Source organism: Nothobranchius furzeri, chromosome 4 (assembly GCF_043380555.1).
Source record: "Nothobranchius furzeri strain GRZ-AD chromosome 4, NfurGRZ-RIMD1, whole genome shotgun sequence".
Classification (NCBI taxonomy): Eukaryota; Metazoa; Chordata; class Actinopteri; order Cyprinodontiformes; family Nothobranchiidae; genus Nothobranchius; species Nothobranchius furzeri.
Genome location: NC_091744.1, coordinates 18,078,781 through 18,102,266, shown reverse-complemented (window position 1 = coordinate 18,102,266; position 23,486 = coordinate 18,078,781). Strand labels below are relative to the sequence as shown.

General features: G+C 43.8%; 1 protein-coding gene across 15 annotated transcripts in view; it reads left to right on the top strand.

The window, feature by feature from the left end:
* The window catches only part of fat1a (FAT atypical cadherin 1a), a 117,321-nt gene that overhangs the window by 81,857 nt on the left and 11,978 nt on the right, over window positions 1-23,486 (top strand). For all 15 annotated transcript variants that reach the window (XR_001573322.3, XR_008563865.2, XR_008563866.2 and 12 more), the window contains 12 exons: window positions 1,452-1,727; window positions 1,861-2,071; window positions 2,531-6,592; window positions 7,628-7,824; window positions 7,909-8,062; window positions 9,103-9,336; window positions 14,395-14,781; window positions 17,746-17,960; window positions 19,540-19,677; window positions 19,852-19,995; window positions 22,055-22,252; window positions 22,802-23,398. Coding sequence is in view for 9 of the 15 variants with exons in the window: in XM_015963864.3 (XP_015819350.1) it covers window positions 1,452-1,727; window positions 1,861-2,071; window positions 2,531-6,592; window positions 7,628-7,824; window positions 7,909-8,062; window positions 9,103-9,336; window positions 14,395-14,781; window positions 17,746-17,960; window positions 19,540-19,677; window positions 19,852-19,995; window positions 22,055-22,252; window positions 22,802-23,398 (6,813 nt within the window). In the remaining 6 variants the exon portion in view is untranslated. The remainder of the gene's footprint in view (window positions 1-1,451; window positions 1,728-1,860; window positions 2,072-2,530; window positions 6,593-7,627; window positions 7,825-7,908; window positions 8,063-9,102; window positions 9,337-14,394; window positions 14,782-17,745; window positions 17,961-19,539; window positions 19,678-19,851; window positions 19,996-22,054; window positions 22,253-22,801; window positions 23,399-23,486) is intronic.

Here is a 23,486-nt window from a genome sequence, read left to right as displayed (position 1 = left end):
GTTTTGCTCCCCTTCTGCACCCACACTTTTTAGCTTATTTGGGATTTGTGGCTTCAGTTGAGGTATTATTTCAGCCTTTCCAATGTTGATAAGCTGTTCCCTATTGTAAACCAGCTTGTTGCCATGGTTACCCATCATAACAAATGCTCAAAAAGTGAAAAAATAACACTAAAAAGTCCTCCAAGCGTCACAGCACCAGAAACAGAAAAGTAGAATGTCAAAAAAATTAACCGTTTTTCTTGAGAAACTAGAATAAAAATGTCCAAGAAAATGATATTAGTTCACGCAGCTTAACTAACGCTGTTGTGACAAGAAATTCAAATTGGCATTTGATCTGACCACAGTCTGACCAATCTGCAGGTAAGCAAGTGAGCTGCCACTTGGGCAAGGCGCTTTTGTGTGTACAGTGTCCAAAAGAGCCCGGCTGAAGCTGTGTCCTTACAGGACACGCCCCCCGCTGTCTGGTATGCAGGTGTCTAATCTGGGCTGATCCCGTTGTTCTCCATGTTTGGCAAACAATAGAAGGCCCGTGCTGGTCAGGGAAGCAAAGATGGCATTCCAGCAGCTCTCCATAATCCTCTGTCGGAAGTCCAGCAGACGAGTGGCTAGTGTTGATAAAGCACGCTCCCGGTGGAATTTTACAGTTTGGAGATGTTAGATTATTTGTTTTGAGGGTGAACAAAATGAATAAAAAAACACACACACACACTCACAAATACACACTTTTTGCCATCAGACACAAAACACACATGTGTGCAAATGGTTTTATAGATTTCACTCTAAGCAGTTGCTTGTCAGAGTAATAAAACTCCACAGCAGGGCCGCTAAAGCACGTTTAATCATCATAATCCATCTTGATGAAATGACTATTTTTTTTATCTTTTCAGCAGCTCATTTGTTTTAGACTCTTACTTTTCCCTGATGAATAATCGGTTCCTGCACAAAACACAGAATTCACTGAGGTGTTTGGTTAGTCAGTATTGATTTAGTTTTGTTTTCACTGTAAGCAGCATCAAGTGGGCTTTCAGTTAAAGCGCTGCTTTTGCTTTCATGCGTATCGTTCTGATGGTGAATTTGATCATGCTATTTACTACTGCAGAACCCAGAAAAATGGTTTCAGAGGCTTCAAATGTGAATTAGAAAGGAGTGAAAAGAAAATACAAAAGGATATTTTAGGTGCTTGGCTTGAAATTTACTTTGTTTAATAAAAATAAATACAAATGATTTTACATTGAGCGGTTGCCATATCACCGATTTGATCAGAATGTTCACTTTTAATGAATTCCTGCTTTAGACTTGCATTTAATGAAAACGTGTTGAGTAAAAATGTGAAACACTGGGCTTATCTTTGACTGCTTCAAATATTTGGTGGTTATCATTTTAAAAAATAACATTTTTGTGCATGAAATCTGTAGTGATTCCTTTAAAAAACGTAAACGTTTTCCCCTCAGGTGCTCATCCAAGTCATTGACACCAACAACCACCGGCCACAGTTCTCCCATCAGGTTTACGTTGTGAACATCCCCGAAGATGAACCCGCGGGGACGGAGGTCCTGCAGGTCCGTGCCACGGACAGAGATGAGAAAAACAAACTGACCTACACTCTCCTGAGCAGCACTGATCCCTTCAGCCTGCGAAAGTTCCGGCTGGACCCGGGGACGGGCACGTTGTTCACCACCGAACGGCTGGATCACGAGACCATGCACCGCCACATCCTCACTGTTATGGTACGAATCCATCTCAGAGGGAGTTCATCTTTCCTCCTTATCATAAAATAGAAAAACATTTAAATGGTTTCTCCCTTTGTTTTTAATCACTTTTTTCATCTGTTTGAGTTGCTTTATTATTTGATTTTTCCAGGTTCGAGACCAGGACATCCCAGTAAAGAGGAATCTCGTGCGCATTATCGTTGACGTGGATGACACTAACGATAACGCACCCTGGTTTATTGGCACGCCGTACTCTGGCCGTGCGTTTGAGTCTTCCGCTGTAGGCTCAGCCGTGCTGCAGGTCACTGCTCTGGACAAGGACATGGGCTTCAATGCTGAGGTGGTCTACAGCATCGAGTCAGGTAGTTTCCCACTGCGTTACGTTGCCTTTCAAATGAGTCACAGCTTCCCTAATCATTTTTTTCTTCCTTCACATAGCACAAAGGTTTCATTGTGAAATAAAACAAATAAACTCAGCTCATTAAAAATGTATGAGTCATCATCCTTCATGCTGCCCACTGAATCCTGATCATGAATGAAATGTTGCACAGAGAGAAGGAAAATATTGACGTCTTTGTTTAGAGGGTCTCCATTGTGTGGGTGATGGGCACATCTCTGAGTTTCCCATGATGCTCCTCTCTCACACTGAGTTGCAGGAGGCTTGCTGCAGATAGCCTGTTGTTTGCAGATATGCATATCTGAAATAGCTGAGATGTCTGTGAGACTTTGTTGCAGCTTGCTTTGTTTAGAGTCAAAACCCATAAAAGACATTCAGGATGCAGAAAACATGACGTGATTCTCTTAATCTTTCTGTCTTACAGGAAATGTTGGAAACTCTTTTGCTATTGATCCTGTTCTCGGGATAATCACAGTGGCCAAAGAACTCGATTGTAGCAGCAAGGCAGCATTTGAACTCATTGTTAAGGCCTCTGATAATGGAGCACCACCGCTGTCCACCACCACCTCTGTAAATATTATGGTAACCGTTTCTGACAATGCAGCCCCCAGATTCACTGAAAAAGAATCCTCCTCAGAGATCAGCGAGCTGGCCCCTCCTGGAAGTTTTGTGAACATGGTCACAGCCATCAGCCAGTCGTCTGTTTTCTACCAAATCAGAGGCGGCAATGTTAACAACGCGTTTGATATTAACCCAAACTCTGGAGTGGTTGTAACGCAAAAGGCTTTAGATTATGAGACCATCTCTCAATATAAACTCATCATCCAGGGAACCAACATGGCCGGACTTGCCAGTAACACCACCCTTCTCATTCACCTCAAGGATGAAAATGACAACTCTCCAGTCTTCACCCAGAAGGAATTCAAGGGAGTGATCAGTGAGCTTGCCTCAATCAACAGCGTTGTTCTGACTCGTGAAAACACCCCTTTTGTTATTCATGCGTCTGACGCAGATTCTGACCAAAACGCCAGGCTGATTTATCAAATAGTTGAACCTTTTGCTCACAACTATTTTGCCATTGACTCGAGTACAGGAGCCATCAGAATAACAGCAGCTTTGGACTACGAACAGAGGAGCGCTTTCCGCTTCACAGTTCAGGTTCACGACCTAGGAATGCCGCGGCTGTTTGCGGAGACGCCGACCAATGTGACCATTGAAGTAATTGATGTTAATGACTGCTCGCCAGTTTTCAGCCAAGAGCTGTATGAGGCCGCTGTCATTGTGCCAACCTACAAAGGCGTAGAAGTGATTCAAGTGAATGCCTCAGACTCAGACTCTGGACCCAACGCAAAACTTCTCTTCTCCATCTCTGAGGGAAATATTGGTGATAAGTTTAAAATTGATCCAGTCACAGGCATCATCTCGATTCAGAATGTCACACAGCTCAGGAGCAGATATGAATTAAAGATTAGAGTTTCTGATGGCAGATTCGCTGCTGTTTCTACTGTGAAGATCACTGTGAAGGAGAGCAAGGACAACAGGATGAAGTTCACCCAGGAGTCATACAAAGCCTACATCCAAGAAAATTCTTCTGACAAGAAAGCTCTGGTTGTCATTGCAGCTGTAGGGAACCAAGTGAACAAACCTTTGTTCTATAGAATTTTGAACCCTGACAACAGGTTTAAAATCAGCACCACCTCTGGAGTTATCTCAACCACTGGGATTCCATTTGACCACGAAGCACAGGACACGTATGATATTATTGTTGAGGTCACAGAGGAAAACAAATCTGAAGATGCGGCCCATACTTTAGTTACTGTGACCGTGGAAGATGTAAATGACAACAAACCCATGTTTGTCAATCTTCCTTATCATGCTCCGGTACAGATGGATGCAGAAGAAGGTCACATCGTTCGACAGGTTATGGCTGTTGACAAAGACAGGGGCTCAAATGCAGAAATCCATTATTATTTGAAGGAGCATCAAGAGCACTTTGATATTAGCTCATCTGGAGAGATCTTGCTCAAAAAGAAATTTGAGAAGGACTCCCTCAATACAAAGTTTGTTCTAGTCGTTGTGGCTAAGGATAATGGAGAACCTCCTCTGTCTGCAGAAGTTGAAGTGCCAGTAACAGTGGTGAACAAAGCAATGCCTGTGTTTGAGAGGCCTTTTTACAGCATTGAAATCCCTGAAAACATTCAACTGCACTCCCCTGTGCTCCATGTGCAGGCCAGTGATTCTGAAGGCCCTCGTATTGTATACACCATCTCCGAGGGAGATCCTTTCAAACAGTTCTCAATTGACTTTAACACAGGGGTCATTCCTGTGATTCAGGCTTTGGACTTTGAGACACATCCTGCCTATAAGTTAAACGTCAGAGCCACAGACTCGCTGACTGGCGCTCACTCTGAGGTGTTTGTTGATATCATACTGGAGGATGTGAATGACAATGCCCCTGTGTTCATGTCCAAGGCCTACTATGCAAACATCTCTGAGGCCTCTGTGATTGGTACATCCATTTTACAAGTGGTTGCAAAAGATTCTGATACCAGTAACAACCAAGAAGTGTTTTTTCGGCTGGTTGAGGAAAGAGGGAAGAGTTCAGATTATTTTACCATTGACCGGGACACGGGAGTAATCTCAACAGCCCAAATTCTTGATCACGAAGAGATCCAGCAACACAAGCTGAGAGTCCGCGCCATAGATGGAGGAGTGCCCGCCCTCTCGAGTGACATTGTTGTGACAGTAGATGTTATGGATCTGAATGACAACGCGCCCGTTTTTACAGAGCACACATACAAAAGCACCATCAGTGAATTAGCCCCACGAGGACACTTTGTCGGCCAAGTTCAGGCGTCTGATGCCGACAGTTCAGATGCTGACAAGTTGGAGTTCTCAATTATATCTGGAAATGAGGAGCAGAACTTTGCCATCAACAAAAAAACTGGAGCAATTGTCATCTCAAACCACCGCCAGCCACACATGCAGCCTCTTTACAGTCTTAATGTGTCCGTGTCTGATGGCGTATTCAGAGGCTCAGCAGTTGTGGAGGTGAAAGTTATTGGTGCCAACTTCCACAACCCCACCTTCTCACAGATGGACGTCTTGGTGGAGGTGGTTGAGAACTCACCTGCTGGTACACTGGTTGCTGAAGCACAGGCAATAGATGACGATGAAGGCATCTATGGCCAGATTACTTACCAGATTGTCAATGATTTTGCAAAAGACAGATTTACCATCAATGAAAAAGGAGAGATCTTCACTCTTGAAAGCCTCGATCGTGAAAATCCAGTTGAAAAGGTCATTCCTATTTCTCTGATAGCTACAGATGGGAGTGGAAAAGTAGGCTTTTGTGTTGTCAACGTTATTGTCACAGATGCCAACGACAATGCTCCACAGTTCAGAGCGGTTGAGTACAAAGCCACGATCGCTTCAGACGTCCCAAGAGGAACATCTGTGCTTAAAGTTGCTGCCTCAGACATGGACGAGGGGAGTAATGCAGACATCGAGTATTCTCTTGAAGCAGATGTTGAAAATGTGGGGGAGAATTTTGAGATCCACAAAACCTCAGGAGTCATCATTACCAAAGAAAGCCTCATTGGGCTTGAAAATGAGCTCTACTCATTTTTTGTGAAAGCAAAGGATACTGGGAATCCACCCAAACAATCAGTGGTCAAGGTTTACGTCAGCATTGTTTCATCAGAGACATCTATCCCCAAGTTTTCTGAACCATTTTATCGCTACACTGTTGCTGAGGATCTTCCCATTGGCACAGAGATTGATACCATTCAGGCTGAGGGCACGCAGCCGCTCGTTTACAGCCTTGTGAAAGGCAACACACCTGAGAGCAATGAGCACGAAGTGTTTGTTTTAGACAGAGACAGCGGGGCCTTAAAACTTCAGAAGAACCTTGATCATGAGACGACCAAATGGTACCAACTCACTCTGCTTGCTCAAACCGATGAAGTAGTTGCACCAGTAATTGTGAACATCCAGGTTAAAGATGTCAATGATAACAAACCAGTCTTTGAGTCTGACCCTTACAAGGCTGTCGTTGTTGAAAACCTTCCAAGTGGAACACAAGTTATTCAAATCAAAGCCAACGACCTAGATTCTGGAACCAACGGCCACGTCGTCTACAGCCTCGACCCTAAGCAGAAGTCCCAGGAAATCGCCGAGCTGTTTGCTGTTAACAGAGAAACTGGATGGATAACCACCTTGAAAGAGCTAGATCGTGAAAAAATGATCAAATACAGCATCGCCGTCCTGGCCACGGACCAAGGCGACACGGTCCGCCATGCCACCAGCGCTACAGTGGTGGTAACGGTAGCCGACGTGAACGACAACCCACCTCGGTTCACCGCAGAGATCTACAAGGGAACAGTGAGCGAAGATGACCCGCTACCTAGTGGGGTGATTGCTATTCTCAGCACCACTGATGATGATTCTGAAGACATTAACAAACAAGTGAACTACTTCATAACAGGTGAGTTTTTATTAGGGGTGGGCGATATGGAAAAAAATAATCACTATTTATTTTTGCAAAATCAAGTTTTTATCACTACTTTTTTCCATTTCGACAGCTCAGACGTTTTTTAAGATATTTACCAGTAAAATACATCAATTTAAAAGCATACCCCTTCAAAGAAAATAGGATCAAATGTTCCAGAATCCTAAAACTTTCAATATCTTTCATCCTCTACTTAGAGGATTACACTCCCAGTATCTTGGCCCTGCTGCTCTCCATGGCTGCTTCTCTCTACAGAAACAGGAAAAAGAGAACTCGGGTCAGCAGCCATGGTGAAAAGGCTCGCTGCAACATGAATGAACGGAACCAAATAATACAAGCCACAAATGCAAATGCAAAGTTTAGAGCAGAACATTGACCCAGAGGTTTACTGATCGAGCTAATGCTTGAGCATGTGTGTAATGACCATAGACACATCCGGATATAATGGCACAGATGGGTGATAGAATGCAAAAAAGACTTTTCCACGATCTCCGAGCTTCAGTAAATCATCATCACATTCTAATCCTTAACGATCTGATATTGTCAGATTGCACGGCCCTATTTTTTATTGGTTTCGGCTGCCTAATTAGCTCCGAGTTGAAAAGTTTTTGAGTAGAAGTCTTTAACTAACAGAAAAAAGAGAAAAGGTATCATGAACTGAACAATAGGTCATAATTGAGGAACATATATATGAATGTCCCCTAAACTCTTGACAAATGTTTAACTCATTATAAAGAAGTCTTTTAAATGGCCTGAAAATGTCCTTTTGTGTTGCTAATTGGCAAGTGTGAATAAATATGCCAAGTTTACAATATCAAGAGGAATTAGGAGTTGGAGTCATCATTATTTCAGGATTCCACTCTTCTTTTGCATAACTGTGTATCAACAGTTTGTTTTGTGAAAGTTGCTGTTAATTTTTCAATGTTTGTTTCAGTAATACTCAGATTTTTCAGCGATTAGAGAGATTCCTGCTTCTGCGCACTACAAATGTTATGTTTTGAAATGACACAGGAGGAGACCCTCTCGGCCAGTTTGCCATCGAGCATGTTCAGAATGAGTGGAAGGTGTCCGTCAGGAAGCCTTTGGATCGAGAAGTGACGGATAATTATCTGCTCAACATCACCGCCAGCGATGGCGTCTTCACCACCAGAGCCATCGTGGAAGTCAAGGTGCTGGATGCCAACGATAACGACCCCGTTTGCGAAAAGGTAGATTTCACTTTGGTTATATTTTCTGTATCTTATTAAATGTGCATTGGGTACATTTTACATCTGTTACTCTGTATCCTGCAGGCCGTCTACAGTGAAAGCGTCCCAGAGGACTCTCCTGCTGGCAGGCTCATCCTGCAGGTCTCCGCCTCAGACGTCGACATCCGCTCGAATGCCCAAATCTCCTACGAGCTCCAGGGAGTTGGAGCTGAACTGTTTATGATTGACTCTGAAACAGGTGTGTGTCTGTGTCGTAGCAATAGCAGCATAACCGTATACAGCAGAAAACATGAGATATCTTATTTAAATAACTGATTAGTTGTATTTGTTCAAGGCTGTTATGAAAAGTGTTGCCTTTAGGAATCGATAGCAAATCCAAAAGGCAGTTCAGCACTAAAATCTTACGTGGAAATAGTGATTCCCGTGCAAAATGCTTTTGTTTCTCCATGTGTACATATTGTTAGCCACAGAGGAGGCTTAAATGTTTTGCCCAGATGTTATTTACTTATTCATTTTTATAAAGAACCAAGAACATTTCCCTGCTGGGCGCCGAAAGCCTCCCGCCTGTATTAAAATACAGAGTCACACACTTATATTGAATTAATGTCTGCAGAACTTCTCGCCGGCAAATTATTTCCTCTGGGAGACGCTCTACATCAGACTTTCCATCTGGTTGTAGGTAGAAAAAAAGTCATCTTAAAAAAACAATTCCAGTTAATCAAAACCAACCTGTTTTTAGGATGATTTCAGAATAAAAGCATAGAAAGACAGAGCAAACTAAGCTGGTAGATTTCAGCAGATTTACAACACATCTGTTGTTGCAAAGACAAGGAAAAAAAGGGCAAAATGCCATCCAGCTGTCTTCTGGTAGCATCCAATATTGAATTTCCAGCAGCAACGCCACTGCCGTGGAGAAGGATCTCGTTTTTACAGTGCAGACAAGCAGGAGTATCGCCGATTATGATCGCCCAGAGGCTCTGGAGCTTTCCAGTGAGGTTGTGGTAATCTTGGCTCCCTCACTTCCCAAGATACTCTCTAGCTGCTTGTTACTGCCAACTCTGATTTCTTTCTTCAACCCCCCCCCCCCCCCCCCCACACACACACACCTCACACCTTTCTCCTCCTGTGCTTCAGTTTTGTGCCCCCCTCTTCCCATCTCCTTAGGTTTGAATGCTTTTTTTAAAAGTTGCTGTGGTTTGGTGCTAAACTCTTAAATGCGTTCAGTACCTGGTTGCAAACACACACTGTGATCGGTTTGTGTGTTTTTCTCCTGTCCAGGGGAGCTGAAGACCTTCCAGCCTTTAGACAGAGAGAAGCAGGGCGAGCACAGGTTCAGAATGCGAGCGATCGATGGAGGAGGGCGCTACTGTGAAGCAGAAATCCACATCGCGGTGGAGGATGTGAATGACAACCCACCTCAGTTCTCATCGGATCCCTACTCCATCACCGTGTTTGAGAACACAGAGATTGGCACATTTGTTGCTAAACTTCTGGCACATGATATGGACACTGGTAAGGAGATTTATTCTAACATTGTATTTTTTGTCTTACCTTTTCCAAAAAGAAACTAAATAAACGTGGGTTCCCAAAAGATAAACGCAGGTATTTTTATTCTTAGCCTCTGGTCGTTGTTTTTTCTGAATAGAAAAGAAGAAACGATCAAACTAGTCTGACATTAAACTGACTCGTGTCTCATGAATTGATCATATTTAGTTTTAAAATGAAAATCCTGTAAGAGGGGTCCCAGACGATGTTTTATGTTTACTCTCGTTGGTAAACTAGCACATAGCCTCTCAACTACTGACATGTCACTTTTCAACCCATCACCTGTAAAAGGTTTGGTGTATGCTAACATGGATTAGCTTTGGTAGCCTCCTGGCATTGAGCTGATCCCTAAAGTTAATCAGTTGTAGATCTAGATCCACACAGACATGCATAGTGGATAAAACATAATTACCCGCTTTTGCTTTCCACTGGTGTGTATTTCTTGTTAAATGTCCACAAAGCGTTATACCCAGCTAATAACCACATGTCCGGGGGGGGGGGGGGGCTCAGCTGGTTTCAGACAGAAAGTCAAACACAGCAGCGTGTAAAACATCCTGCAGTTTTCAGATATTGTGTGAACTGTCGAAATTGCGTGTCATCTTGCAATTCTGCTGTGATTTGGTAGAACAGATTTGGTGCTGATGCATGTCTGAAACACTCCTCGTGGGAAGTTTTATGGAAAACACGTCTATAATGTTATGCATCTGGTGGAAAGCCTGGGTAAGAACTAGGGCTGGGTGATATGGTGTAAAATCAATGTCACGATATATTGAGGATTTTACCTCGATAACGATAAATGGACAATAACTACAGGTATGTGCAGAAACACAAGTTGTCCACTAGATGGGGCTGTCAAATGTGTTATGTAGAGTCACATTTTTATGTGACTCAAGGTGGAACAGCTTCTTAAAGGGACATGAACGTTGCCGACCTACACATGTTTTCATTTTTTATTATCAAATTTATTGACACGGGAAAAATTATCTCGATAAGAGTCAGAAATTTCGATAAGGATTTATTGCCCAGCCCTATTAAGTACTTACATTCAAGTGTGCTGAAAATTCTTCATTGTTTGCTTCCATTGGGTCCAAATCTAGAACTTTTAATACTTAAAGAGCGACTGTACACCATCAGAAAACGTAACTTCACCCCTAGTCAAGATTTGAAAAATGCCATGAAAGTGGGCGTTGCCAGGAGGCATGGAGTGGGAGGAGACTGTACCGATGAGGTGAAAGTGTAACAGCCCCAGTCAGTCACAATTTAAAATGCAGTAGCCACAGTTTAACCAACAGGGGGCAGCGCTAAGACGTTTTTAGACATAGGCTCTAGATTTAATCAAGTTTACACAAACCTGTAAAAACATTCACAGAAACAGAAAGATTGCATTTGTAAAGACCAAATTGTACAGTTAATTAGCAAAAAAAAGTTTTGGGGGGGTTTAGTTACTCTTTAAAGAAACTTTAACAAGTGCCAAATGAAAGTTTTCAGACAAATAAAATAATAAAAAAACAGACGTGAGATGGAACTTAACAGTTTTGTATTATTGAATAAAAATAACCCAAACGTTGCTGTTTCGCTGACTGCACAGGGCTTCTCTGGACTCTATCCTCGGGGTTTTTTAGTTAGAAAAGTTTGGAATTTCTTAAAGTCTATTACTGAGTATGGCTGCAAACTAATTGCTAGAGCTACATCTTCAATCAGCTTCAGTGAAATGGGAAATTCTCAAGTAAATATGTTTTAATTAAGTTTGTTTTGGCCGTGGCAATTGAAGGTTAATTGGTAGAAAATAAGCCTACAAACAGCAGTACAATGGGCCTAAAATGCAATTAACGGACAGCTGATGTATTACTCCGGGTCACAATAAAACTGGAAGGACTCAAGAGTATAATTTCCAGCTCATTCTTCGCATATTCATCTGGACGGTGTTGACTCACCATGCACTTATTATCTGTCCTCTGTGGAACCACATTCCACTAAAAATGTTAAGAAGGTAAGGATGGGAAAAAAGTGAAATTTTATCAACCCCTGAAATTAAAAGCTCTATTACACTCTAATGAAATTCCTCTCTCTTCTCGAGCTGAATTCTCAACAGGGAGAATTGCAGTTTTCCATTTACCTAGCGCATCACCGCGGGGCCACGTATTTATCTCAGGCGTCTCCTCCATTCAGCAAACATCGCCAATCACCAAGAGGCTCACACATGGATGGGTCTGAGAGCTTAAACCTCGCAATTTACCAGCCGTTGGAATCACATGAGAGTTTTCTCTTTTTTTCTGTCTTTTTGAAGACCGGAGGAGCTGCTATTGCGGATTGCTCTCTGTGTTAAGTGAAGCAGGACACCCAGGCATTAAGACCCATTTCAGATTGTTGACTGACAGAGAATCGACACCATCTATCTCCTCCTATTCTTTTTCCTCCCTTTTTTTTAAACAGGCCCCGGTTGACAGAGTGAAAGGAATGTAACAAACGGTAAACGGTGTAAGGAAAGCTAGCATTAAGGCGTCTCTCTGCAGAGAAATGGCTTTTTACTTTTACATATGCAGGACAAGCCTACCGCTTTTAGGCAGCAGCTATCATTTACAGGGCTGTGATCTCTGTTTCACACATAAAAATGTTTTTCTTCTCTGTTTGTCTGGTATTATTTCAGTTTAAAGCTTGAATTACAGCAGTTTGGGCATAAATGCACAAGTAAAATGTGAAAAGCCATAGCTTTGACCCAGTTACTTCAGGCTTTGGTCTTTGCAGCCAACCATCACATTTTAAAAACTAATGCAACCCTCCATCCAAGATGGTTTCATTACTCCTCCATATTCTCTGCATATTTTAGGGCGGACTCGCATTTTTGGCTGCGGTTGCTGTGACACACAGCCTCTGTGATCCCTCCACGGTGTCTGATCCTCACCCACATAGCAGCTCCCCAGTTCAGCCTCCCGTTACGATCCATGAGAGGCAGTACTCATCAGCGTGGAATGGTTATGAAGCAGACAGAGGCGCAGACCCAGACTAGTGCCCTTGATCTACGATAAACTTCTAAATTCCCCTCTCTGATTTGGCTTTGTCCCGTTATCTCACCACCTGGATTGGAGTGGATCTCTGTCTCCCCCCCCGGCGCCGCTCTGCCATGTTATTTTCCCTCATTTGGCTTCTAAAGTTCCACCGTTTTGGAGGCATTTGGACGATTTGTGCCTTGTCTTTTTTGTTGCATTGTCAAAGTCATGCTGTGCATCACAGGATGGTCACAGAAAGCATTTAGAAAGATGTTTTTAAAAAGGCTTGGCCACTTGCTCATGAAATAATAAGTTTAGCATGCTAATGTTTAGTTTCATTTAAAGGATTTACTTGTATTATTGTAATATGTGACAGATGCACCACTACAGATGTCAGCCAACAGGGCACTCCCCCATCCATGGTTGAAGAAGATGCAAACTCATCCTTTTCCTAAATAACGGTTTTCAGTACCTCTGTCTGCTCTTGACTCAAAGCCTAAGTCTAAATAGTCCAAGGTTGACGCCAAAGCCGTTGCAAACGATCTGCTGCCATCTTAGTTGTTTCACTCCGTAGCATCATCCTGCCCACCAAACCAATAGAGCGCTGTGATTGGCCCATTAACCCGACAGAGCGCTGTGATTGGCAAGACACAGTACTGGTCTGATGCAGCATGGTTAGACCCACATGCAGTGCAACATCATTTTGCTTCAGCGGTCTGTCTAGATTCTAATAAAGTAGTGTTACTATTGTAGCTCTTTAGCTAATCTCTTGGGTATTTAACCATCTGCAATATTTAGATTATACAAAAATAATTCTGGCATTAATTCCTGAGAATCCTCATCATAAAGCTTTAGGCCTGTTTCCATTATCAGAACTTCCAGATAATTTTACTAGACTTTCCCGACGTGCATGTGCGATCATCTTTAGGGCCCAACCCAGTAGCTAAACTGGGTTAACTGGTGCTGATTGGTTGTGGCTCAGTAGGAAATGATATTGGCAGACATAGCCAAACAAACAATCATCACAAAGCTGTTCTCTAGGTCCTCAGGATGGATTTAAATGACATTGTGTGCATTGATAGAATATTATGCCATTAATGTCCATAGATGTCTTTGCACTGGTCAGTGACATCACTCACTGCTGAAACGGTCGCGGTACGCTGACGTCTCAGCAACGTCCTGAGAAGGTCGGTTATATGTGGAGACTCTCAGCCGTTGTGTTTTCCCTGTGGCCTTCCCCCTCTCAGAAAGCCCCTGTAACTCCTTTAGTGAAATACGGCTTTTGCTGCCGATTTATTTTCTGGTCCTTGAAGTAACAGTTAAATTGACTAAATGTTTCCAGCTCTGTTTCACATTTAACATTCCAGCCAGCCCAGGGATGGAGATAAGCATCATTAAAGCCAGCATATAAGGCAATATAGGCAGTCATAATTCAATGCAAATCTCCAAACCATCATTAAGCAATCGCCTTATTAATGTTCAGACCAAATGAAAGTGATGAGAAACTGTAGCAGTGTTCCCCACGGTCATCTCTCCGGCGCGATAATGAGATCTAGAGAGGATGGAGGGCGCTCACCTGATAAATGGGACTGTAATAGCATATTCCAAATGGGGACCACCTGCAGAAAAGCTTTATGATTATTGTTGTGATCCGTCTTTGTCTTATTTCGTGGATCATCGTGCTTGTGGGAGTATGTGAGTTATGAGGGAGAGGTGGATCAGACGTTCATCAGAGGTTCTGTGAATCATGAGCAATCTGGAATGAAAAGAGGTTTAAAAAATCAATAAACTTAAATAAAATTCTGTATTCTATATATTTTTAACCCCAGGCTTGAAAAGAGGGTATTTCTGTTGATGTTGCCACCAGTGTTATCATTCTCCGCAGCTTGCTGGCTGAGACGTGGGGGGTGGGGGTGATGAAGACCAGGCACTCAAACAAACTGTAAACTGAAAGCTGTCACATCATGAATATGACAAACGGCTGTCAAGAGTGTAATAAAAACATCCATGAGTTATCTGTTTTTAAATGTCATTCTAGGTCTTAATAGCGACATCCTGTACTCGTTGGCTGACTCAGCCGATGGATTCTTCTCCATCGCCGAGCACACCGGCGTGTTGAGCCTGGAACGTCCCCTGGACCGAGAGGTGCAGTCGGTGTACGAGCTGCAGGCTCGGGCCAGTGACCAGGGCTCTCCTCGTCTGTCCTCACTCTGCCAAGTGGTCATCTCCGTGCTGGACATCAACGACAACCCGCCGGTGTTTGAGCACCGTGAATACTCAGCCACCTTGTCCGAGGATGTGGCCGTGGGGACTCAGGTGCTCAGGGTGCTGGCGGCTAGCCGCGACGCAGACGCTGGCGGAGAGATATCATACAGCATCATCAGTGGGAATGAGCACGGCTTGTTCAGCGTGGAGCCTCATACCGGTATGTGTCAATGTTAACATATGGCTCTCTGCTGAGGTGAAAGCAGATGGTTGATGTTTTTGATTGCTTTATGAGTGAAAACTACCAAACTGTCTTACTGGAAATGAACCAATTATGAATAAAATAATGAAATAACAAAAGGAGTTCAAATTTAAGTTAACAAAAATAGCATCATTTTGTTATTGAGATGCTTCTTTTCTATATTTGTAGAATAAAATACATTTATTTCAAATTCAATTCAAATTCAAAGATACTTTATTAATCCCAGAGGGAAATTAGAGTTTCAGTACACACAGCTCTGAGATCAGACATACATACATAGTCATAGACACATGACAAGAATTGGTGACTGTGGTCATTCGCAACCCGAGTCGCGCTACCTTAATAGAGATCAGAGGGGTTTATATGAGGATTGAGTCAGGTGGAGGGAAAAAAGGCACGCCAGAGTTACCCTCCACAGGGAGGGCAGCTTTGCTACGCAAAAAACACCTCAGACAGAAATGCAACAGACTTCAGACATCACACAACCTAAGTGTCCACTAGGTGGGGAGGTAGGGTTAGAGACTCTCCTCACATCAGTGCATGCAGCCGCAATGAGCAGCGCTCGTCACCTCTGTTTGGAAAGGGGAGGGAGGTAGTTGGGTTTAGAGAGCACAGTGACTCCATGAACGATTCAACGGCCTTCACCGGTCTCAGTCCCACCCAGACTGGGATAGGGAGACAGAGTTGCCATGGTGACGGCAGCATTCCACATTTCTTCTGAGGGGGAGTAATCACTTCAGCCTCACAGGCTCAAGGGCACCAGATTCAGATAAGAACTTGTTTTGGGCCAGACAGAGATAATTTCCTCTCTGCCTTAAAGTTCCGTTGGTCCTCAACCTCTCTAGATCCAATAATGGTGTAATTAATCTATCCCAATCCGTGCTGATACGTCAACTCGCTCCTTGATCGAATCCACCTTCTGTGCCAGAGCCTGAATCTCAGCCAAAGTTCCAAGCTTACGACTCATCTCGACAATTATATGAGTCTGTGTGTTCACAGTGCGGTGTAATCCATCCCTGAGCTCCAGGATTGAGCCAATATTCCTCGACAGCTCATTAATTTTCCAGTAAGCCAGGTAACGGCTCAGGCCAAAAAGCTGGAATCCAGACACCAACATAACAAATATCCAGACGTCTTCAGAATCCTCTACAGACAGTTGAGACAGGCAGATCAGCTTCCACTGTTTCCAGGAGTCTATGATATACCCGGCTGGCTCTGTCCCAGAGGGGCATCCAGGAGCCCCTTCTCCCGTTCTCATCGTTGAAAAAATCTTGTCAATGGCGCTTAGAGACCAACTGACCAGGTCCATTTCTAATAATTTCCAGTTTCCAGAAAAATGCAGAAGCACCGTACACCCAACGACAGACAAAGAGCCTTGGGATAAGATAGAGAGGAGGGAGAAAAAAAGCGTCTGTACTTTCCAAGAGCCGGAAGACAATTTCCAACTTGAAACACCGATTGAAGGGCAGATATGTACCAATTAAAACATTTGCTAATTAAACTCACAAAGCTGAGCTATGTAAGATTTACAAATGTGGTGTTTGACTTAGTTTTAATTTTCCTGCTCATTAAGTGTAATGCAAAGTGAGAAAATGATAAAGGCCCGGTTTTATGTCTTAATTCAAAGCTGAAAACTGAAACCAACTAAATGCTGCAGTTTGTAGGATCAGAACGAGTCCTCAATGTCCTCTACTTCAGGGTGGCAACAGAAACGGATATATTTACCACCTGATATTTTTAAGGCTAAATAGGTACATTACTTATTCTAATTGTTGAGAAACGTTCTAGCCTTTTTAGAATTGACAACTAATAAGTAAAGACAATGATTACCATAAGTGGTGTACTGTGCATTGGCAAGAATCTGCCAACATACCACAAAACGGGGAGACGATACGATATACATCGCAACATAGGGAGACGATACGATATGTATCACAAGACAGGGGAGACGATACAATATAAATCGCTTAATGTGGATCACGATACGAAATAAATCACAGTACAGAGAAGAAGATGCGTTTTATTGTGATTTTTAAAGCCTGATGATTTGTGCAACTTTTAAGACTGAAGTTAATTAGAAAACTCAGGTTAGACACGTCCGGTGTTATCGCTAGATCTCCTTCTTTCAGAAACAAGGCATTCAAATTTTTTATTGAACCCCATAAAAGAATTACAGTACATGTCTAGATGTAAATTTTTACTAAATGTCAATACACTGCTTTTAAATATCGATTCAGTTTCACAACATAAAATATTGCGATATTTCAGTGTATCTATATTCTCCTACATCTTTCAGTTATCATAAGTCTTGGCCCATACCTACAACAGTTTATAACTGATACACATGAGGTGGATTACCTGCTCAGGGTCTGGGGCATGGTCCCGCTTCAATTAGAGGAGCTTAAGTGAGTCATGTTCACAAGTGGAAGAAAGATGGAGTGGGAGATTGATGGATGAATCCAGGCCGAGGGATTAGATTTTGGCTGGTCTGGGAACAGTTTGGAATACCACCAGAGGGTCTGGTGAAAGCGGCTGGGGAGAGGATAGTATGGGCTTCCCGATCCCTTGACCTGGAACCAGATTAGCAGAAGATGTAGCATCATTCTTTCCAGCTGAATCGCAACAAGCACATCACACCGACTAAAGGATGTGGGTTCAATGTTGCAACAACGAGGTTCTTTCCTCATCTATTCTTGCTTTCAGTCGACTCAGAATGCTCGTTGTTGTTAAACTTAACAATATTGTGCTAATGAACCAGCCAGCTGGTCCTCCTTGTTAAGCTAAACTATTAGACTGAAGACAGGTGTATTTGCTCTGTAGAGGTACATGAATTGTTTTGTACAACAAGGGGGAATCTCAGGGCTAAAGTGGACTGTGGTAGCGGGGTGCTAACCCCTCCTCTCTCCTTGTCTTTGCTCTCAGGTGACATCTTTGTGATTGAAGGCTTGGACTACGAGCTCTCTCATGAATACTACATCACCGTAGAGGCTACAGACGGTGGTTCCCCTCCGCTCAGCGACATTGCCACGGTGAACATCAACCTAACCGACGTCAACGACAACCGGCCGGTCTTCAGCCAGGACGTCTACACGACGGTCATCAGTGAGGACGTGGAGCTGGGGAAGACGGTGTTAGCGGTGAGGATGCCGTCTCCAGGGACATGTTTATGTATACTACACAGCAGATGTTTGTTACGGTGAAATAACCAGAATGACTCTAAAACCATATGAAAGGTTTCACATCTCTGCTTTTCCCATCTTTCTTTATTTCCATGAAGCCGATTCCATCTGCTCATCCACCTCCATTCCCCTGCTCTCGACCCGTCTCCCTCCTTCCCATTATCCACTGAACACTCTATCACATGTCTGCAGCTGTGGCAAACCACCATCTGGTGGAGAAGCTAAATGCTCTTCATGCTCACTGCGGCCCTGTTTCCCGCGCAGAACCTGACACACATGCACAAACAGAATAATTAAATACCCTTAGACCCATTGAGCCTCTTATCTAGGCTAAGGATTTCCAACCACCTGAGCATCTCATTTTTACTACCTCTTCTCTCTTCTCCTCTCAGGAGACAAATGTCTCCATTTAGCTGTGAATCTGAGCTATCTGATTTTAAATGATCCATCAGAAAATTAGATTTTAGTGCTCGCTGTTGTTTCATACCTGTAAATCCTCACTGTCTCCTAATTTCCCCAGAGGTTTCTGTCAGTATCTGACAGTTATTGGCCCTGAAGATGGTGTGTGTGCCTGTTTGTGTGCTAGGATGGTGGAAATGATACAACCCACAAGTACTGTCACTGTTGATGAAACAGATATGATATTTTTTGATGATTTGATCAACTTGTCTCTAAAGCATATACAAATAAGAGTAGAGTTGAAGGTAAAATGATCAAATCTCGAGTTACTTTGAGTTAAAGAAGTGTTTTTTACTATTTTATTGCAGAAGCCGTTTTTACAAAACAATGCCGTCAATGTGCCGAGGACTTTCATTTAACTTGGACATAACTTGTTTTCTAAGTTTTTTAACACACCGCTCCTAAAGGTGTCTGTCCCCCACAGTCCCCGTGCACTTTCTGGTGATCTGAGCTTCAGCTGTAACAGAGACGCTCTCAGGCTCTGCATCGTTCCAGTTTACCGTTTCAGCTGGTTCTGTTTACAAAAGCCCGCGTTTACTTTCAGTTTCAACATAGTTGGCAGCCGAAGCTCAGCAGGAACTCCCCACGTGATCGTGATTCCTCCCTCTGCTGCGCCAAGGTGCAATCGGCATTTAAAAGTCAGTTATCGGTATATTAGTACCAAGCGAGGTGAAACGAATGCTGCTAATGTCGTGCATTGCCACGCCAGCATGGCACATGAATTAGACCGTTGCAGTAATATTACACTGATTGGCAGCTAAATTCTCAGGTGACCTGCAGGTGCAGATGTGGGTTTGTGTTAAAAATCAGATTTCAGTTTAGATATTTTGAAATGTGCACTGGCCCAAGGGCAGAAATGGGTTTATCCGGCTGCTTCAAATAGCTCACACAGCTTCTGAATCAATAAAACAGAAAATAAAAGGTGTGAAAAAACAGATTTCTTATACTTTTGGCTGATATTTAGGCACCTCTGTAGCTTCCAGCAGATCATGAAGGAAGTGGATTTCTTTCAACACGCAGAAACAAAGCTGCCCTGCTGCTTAATGACTGATAAATTCTGCTTTCCTTTTTTCCAAAGGTGATGGCCGAGGATGCTGACGGGCCCTCCAACAATCACATCCACTACTCCATCGTGGACGGTAACCAAGGCAGCCCCTTCACCCTCGACCCTGTCAGAGGGGAACTCAAAGTCGCTCGGCAGCTGGACCGGGAGCGAGTAAGAGAGAGATAACGCCGACTGTCCTCGTTCACTTTCATCCAGAGATAAACTAGTTGCAGTTTCTGCAAAATCCAATCAAACTCATGTCAGACCTAATAAGGAGGCTTGTTTAGTGATCACTGCTTCATTGCTGGTCTTTGCTGATGTTTGGTGATTTGGGCTCTTCTTCAGATGTCTGGCTACACCCTGGTGGTGGTCGCCTCGGACAACGGGACACCTCCCTTCTCCAGCAGCGCTGCCATCAACATCGACATCTCAGATGTCAACGATAACCCGCCTCTTTTCTCCCAGGCCAACTACAGCCTCATCATCCAGGTGAGGAGGGAGGAGGGGCGGCTGGCGAAGATAGCTGATTAGAGAGAATAAGATAGATGGAGAGGAAGAAAGAGATGGGGGTGCAGGAGGGATTGACGCAGACACAGAGAGGGATTAACAGTGAGGAATAATGGAAGGCTGTGAGACTAGAATATCAAGGAGCAAGGATGAAGCAGGAACAAAGGTAGGAGAAGAGGAGGGGAAAGAGAGAGGGTGCAGATGTAGATCAGGGAAATACCTAACAGGATAGATGGAGAGTTGAGTCTGCATGGCACCAACATGAAAAATGATAAATGACTGAAAATAAAATGTGATACACCTAAAAGGATAGCGGAGAAGATGCTGACCAAACAGAGGTCGCTGTGCATCACCCGTAAGCTTGAAAGATTCTGTTTCCTCCGCTGAAACCAGGAGTTCAAATAAAGCGATGGACCTGACGGCAGCTGCTGTAGCTGATAGTAAGCACAACTCAGCTGCTTCAGCGTCCTGCCCTCGTCAGCACTCCCTATTAATGAAGACGTGAAGTTAGTGATTGAGACCATGAAGTCTTCGGGAAAAATCACACATCAAAAGAGAAGGAGGATGTGTAACAACCTTGGGTTTAGAAGTATTTATCACGTCCTTGTCTCGGGTGGAGGGGCGATGCGCTGCTTGAGTGGCAGGACCATTTCTAAATGCTGAGGCCTAAATCCCGGTTTAAATGTCATCACTTTAGATTCGATCCGTCAATGAAATAATTTAACTTTGGCTTCATGTTTTTTAATTTGATGACTTTATATTAAATGTGATCAAGATATATTACAACCAGCTGAAGTGCATCCTTACTGGTTGTATAGATTCACCATCAAGGCTTGATCAAAGTACAACACCAAATCCTCCTTAAATCAAAGCAAGGAGACACAGCTGACACGTACTGCACACACCCTCAGGAAGATCAATAGGCGGGTTATTTTTACTCTTGAGAAGAAAACGAGATTCAACAGAACGTAAGATCTGAGTCACATTCAAGCACAAACACACAAAGATCAGTTCAGTGAGAACATGAGGGTAAATACCAGCGGCGGGAGTAGCAGCCATCTTTGTTTTTGGCTGATTCGTTAAACTTGTAAAGGTTATTAGAAATGATCACAGTTAAAAAGGAGTTGGACTAATGGATGGATGGATGAGTGACATGGCTTTGGTCTTGGAATAACGTGTGAAAATTATTTAAAAAAAATAATATTTGTTAAAAAAAATCTGGCAATAAATTTGTCTTGTTTGTGTTTTTATCAGAGTCTAAAGAGTTAGTCCAAGTCTTTCCATTCTATAAGCTCTTTTACTCAAAGTCAGTAATTACAATGGTAGTTTTGATGCTAGCTGAAAGAATAAGATGATTGCTAGCTTTGTGGCATTTCAGGTTGAACACTTTAAAGGGGACACATTATAAAAAGCTCACACTTGCATTCTTTTGTGGTGCCATGTGGGTCTCTACTGCCTTTAGAAACACTCCAAGCATGAAAAAAAACTACGGATCTATTTTCTGTCAGTGTTTGGTTTCAAGAATTATGTGCCTAAAACAAGCCCTTTCAAAAAGATCCCGTTTGTGATGTCACAAACGGGGGAAATTAGAACCACGTATCAAGTGCGAGAGAGAGCTGCTCCTGGATATCTGAGCTTCTCAGCTTATAGCAGCTTGAGGTGGGGATGGGCGGGCATGATCGGCTCCAGCTTGTTTGCTTAATGTGAGAGAGCAGTAAACGCCTCATTCTGGAAGGTACTGAAACTGTCTGGAATAAAACTGGTGAGAGGGATTTAGTGCAAAGAAAGTAGACAACAACACCATTTAATCAATTATCATAATATGTCCCCTTTGCATGATTTCTAGAAGATCTGTTAGGGTTCAGACCAAAGTCAGTCTAATGTACTTCCTCCAGAAAGTAGATGTGAGTTTTACCTTTTAGAGCAGATCTGTTTCAGAGGGTCATCCTTGCAGCGAGGCTCTGTTAGTGCATATTTGTAACAGAGAACCAAACCTAAAGGAGGGCTAATAGGCCCACTTACCTTCTCCTGCCTCCTACAGGAGAATCGACCCAAAGAAACGAGCGTTCTTCAGCTCACAGTAAGCGATCGAGATGCTTCTCACAATGGCCCACCTTTCACCTTCACCATCGTGGACGGGAACGGGGACGATGCCTTCCACATCAACCAGCATGGAGCTCTTCTGACTGTGGGGGTGCTGAACAGGAAACACAAAGAGCTGTACCTGCTTCAAGCACAGGTGAGTCACAGAAGCAGGAGCAGACCAGAATCAAGAGGTTGCATTGATTTAACTGTCAAGCCACAGCTGTCTGCTGCTTGCCGTCCCTCTTCCTCTTTCTCATTTCTTTAAGGATCTCCGTCCTCTAAAGCGTCCTGAAGTTCTCTTTAAACGCAGCTTGTGAGCTTCTCCACATGAGACGTGGAGCTAAAGTGGGCGTACAGTAACGCGTCTGCTTTAGAGAGCATCATACAGATTAAATTACACACACTGGTTTTGATTTGGCTTGATCACGTGTCACCTCGGTGGTAGGAGCGGAGAGGGAAACGTGTGGGCAGGAGGGACGTGTGATGTCGCTCTGCACAAGAGATTCACACTCAGATTTGTTGTTTTTCCTGCTGAACTGAAGCCCATTCCTGTGAGGGTGCTTGTTGAGATGTTTGATCATGTGGACGTTTTGTTGTTGTGTGTTTCTCTCCGCTGTGTGGATGCTGCACAACTCTGGAGTGCTGCGAGACTGCCCTCTGCTGCTGACAAGCGAGATGAAATGTTCTCCTCTCTGTCATCCAGGTGTGTGACAGCGGCAAACCTCAGCTCTCCTCCACTACCTTCATCAGCGTGCGTGTGATCGAAGAGAGCGTCTACCCTCCCGCCGTTCTCCCGCTGGACATTTTTGTCTCCATCGCTGGGGATGAGTATCCTGGGGGTGTTTTAGGCAAAATCCACGCCACTGACCAAGACGTCTACGACACCCTCACCTACAGCCTCGCCCCTTCTTCATCCTCACCCATGGACCCGGGCGGTGACTTGTTTTCAGTTTCAGCCTCCGATGGGAAAGTGATCGCCCTGCGGCCGCTCGACGTGGGCCACTACTCGCTCAACGTGACCGTGAGCGACGGACGCTTCACAACGCCCGCTGACGTTAACGTGCACATGCGCCAAGCGGCGCGCCAGGCCCTGGATAACTCCGTCGCTGTGCGATTTGCTAACATTGCTCCTGAGGAATTTATCGGAGACTACTGGCGGAACTTCCAGCGAGCGCTGAGAAACATCGCGGGGGTCCGGAGGAGTGAAGTTCAGTTGGTGAGCCTACAACCTTCAGAGCAGGGGGATCTGGATGTCCTGCTGACTCTGGAGAGATCTGGAAGTCCGTATCAGTCCCAGGAGGTGAGACCAGACAAGAGAAACAAATCTGGACAAAAGCAGCCAGTGTTTACTTGTGTCTCAGTGTGAGAAGAATCATTGAATCAATAAT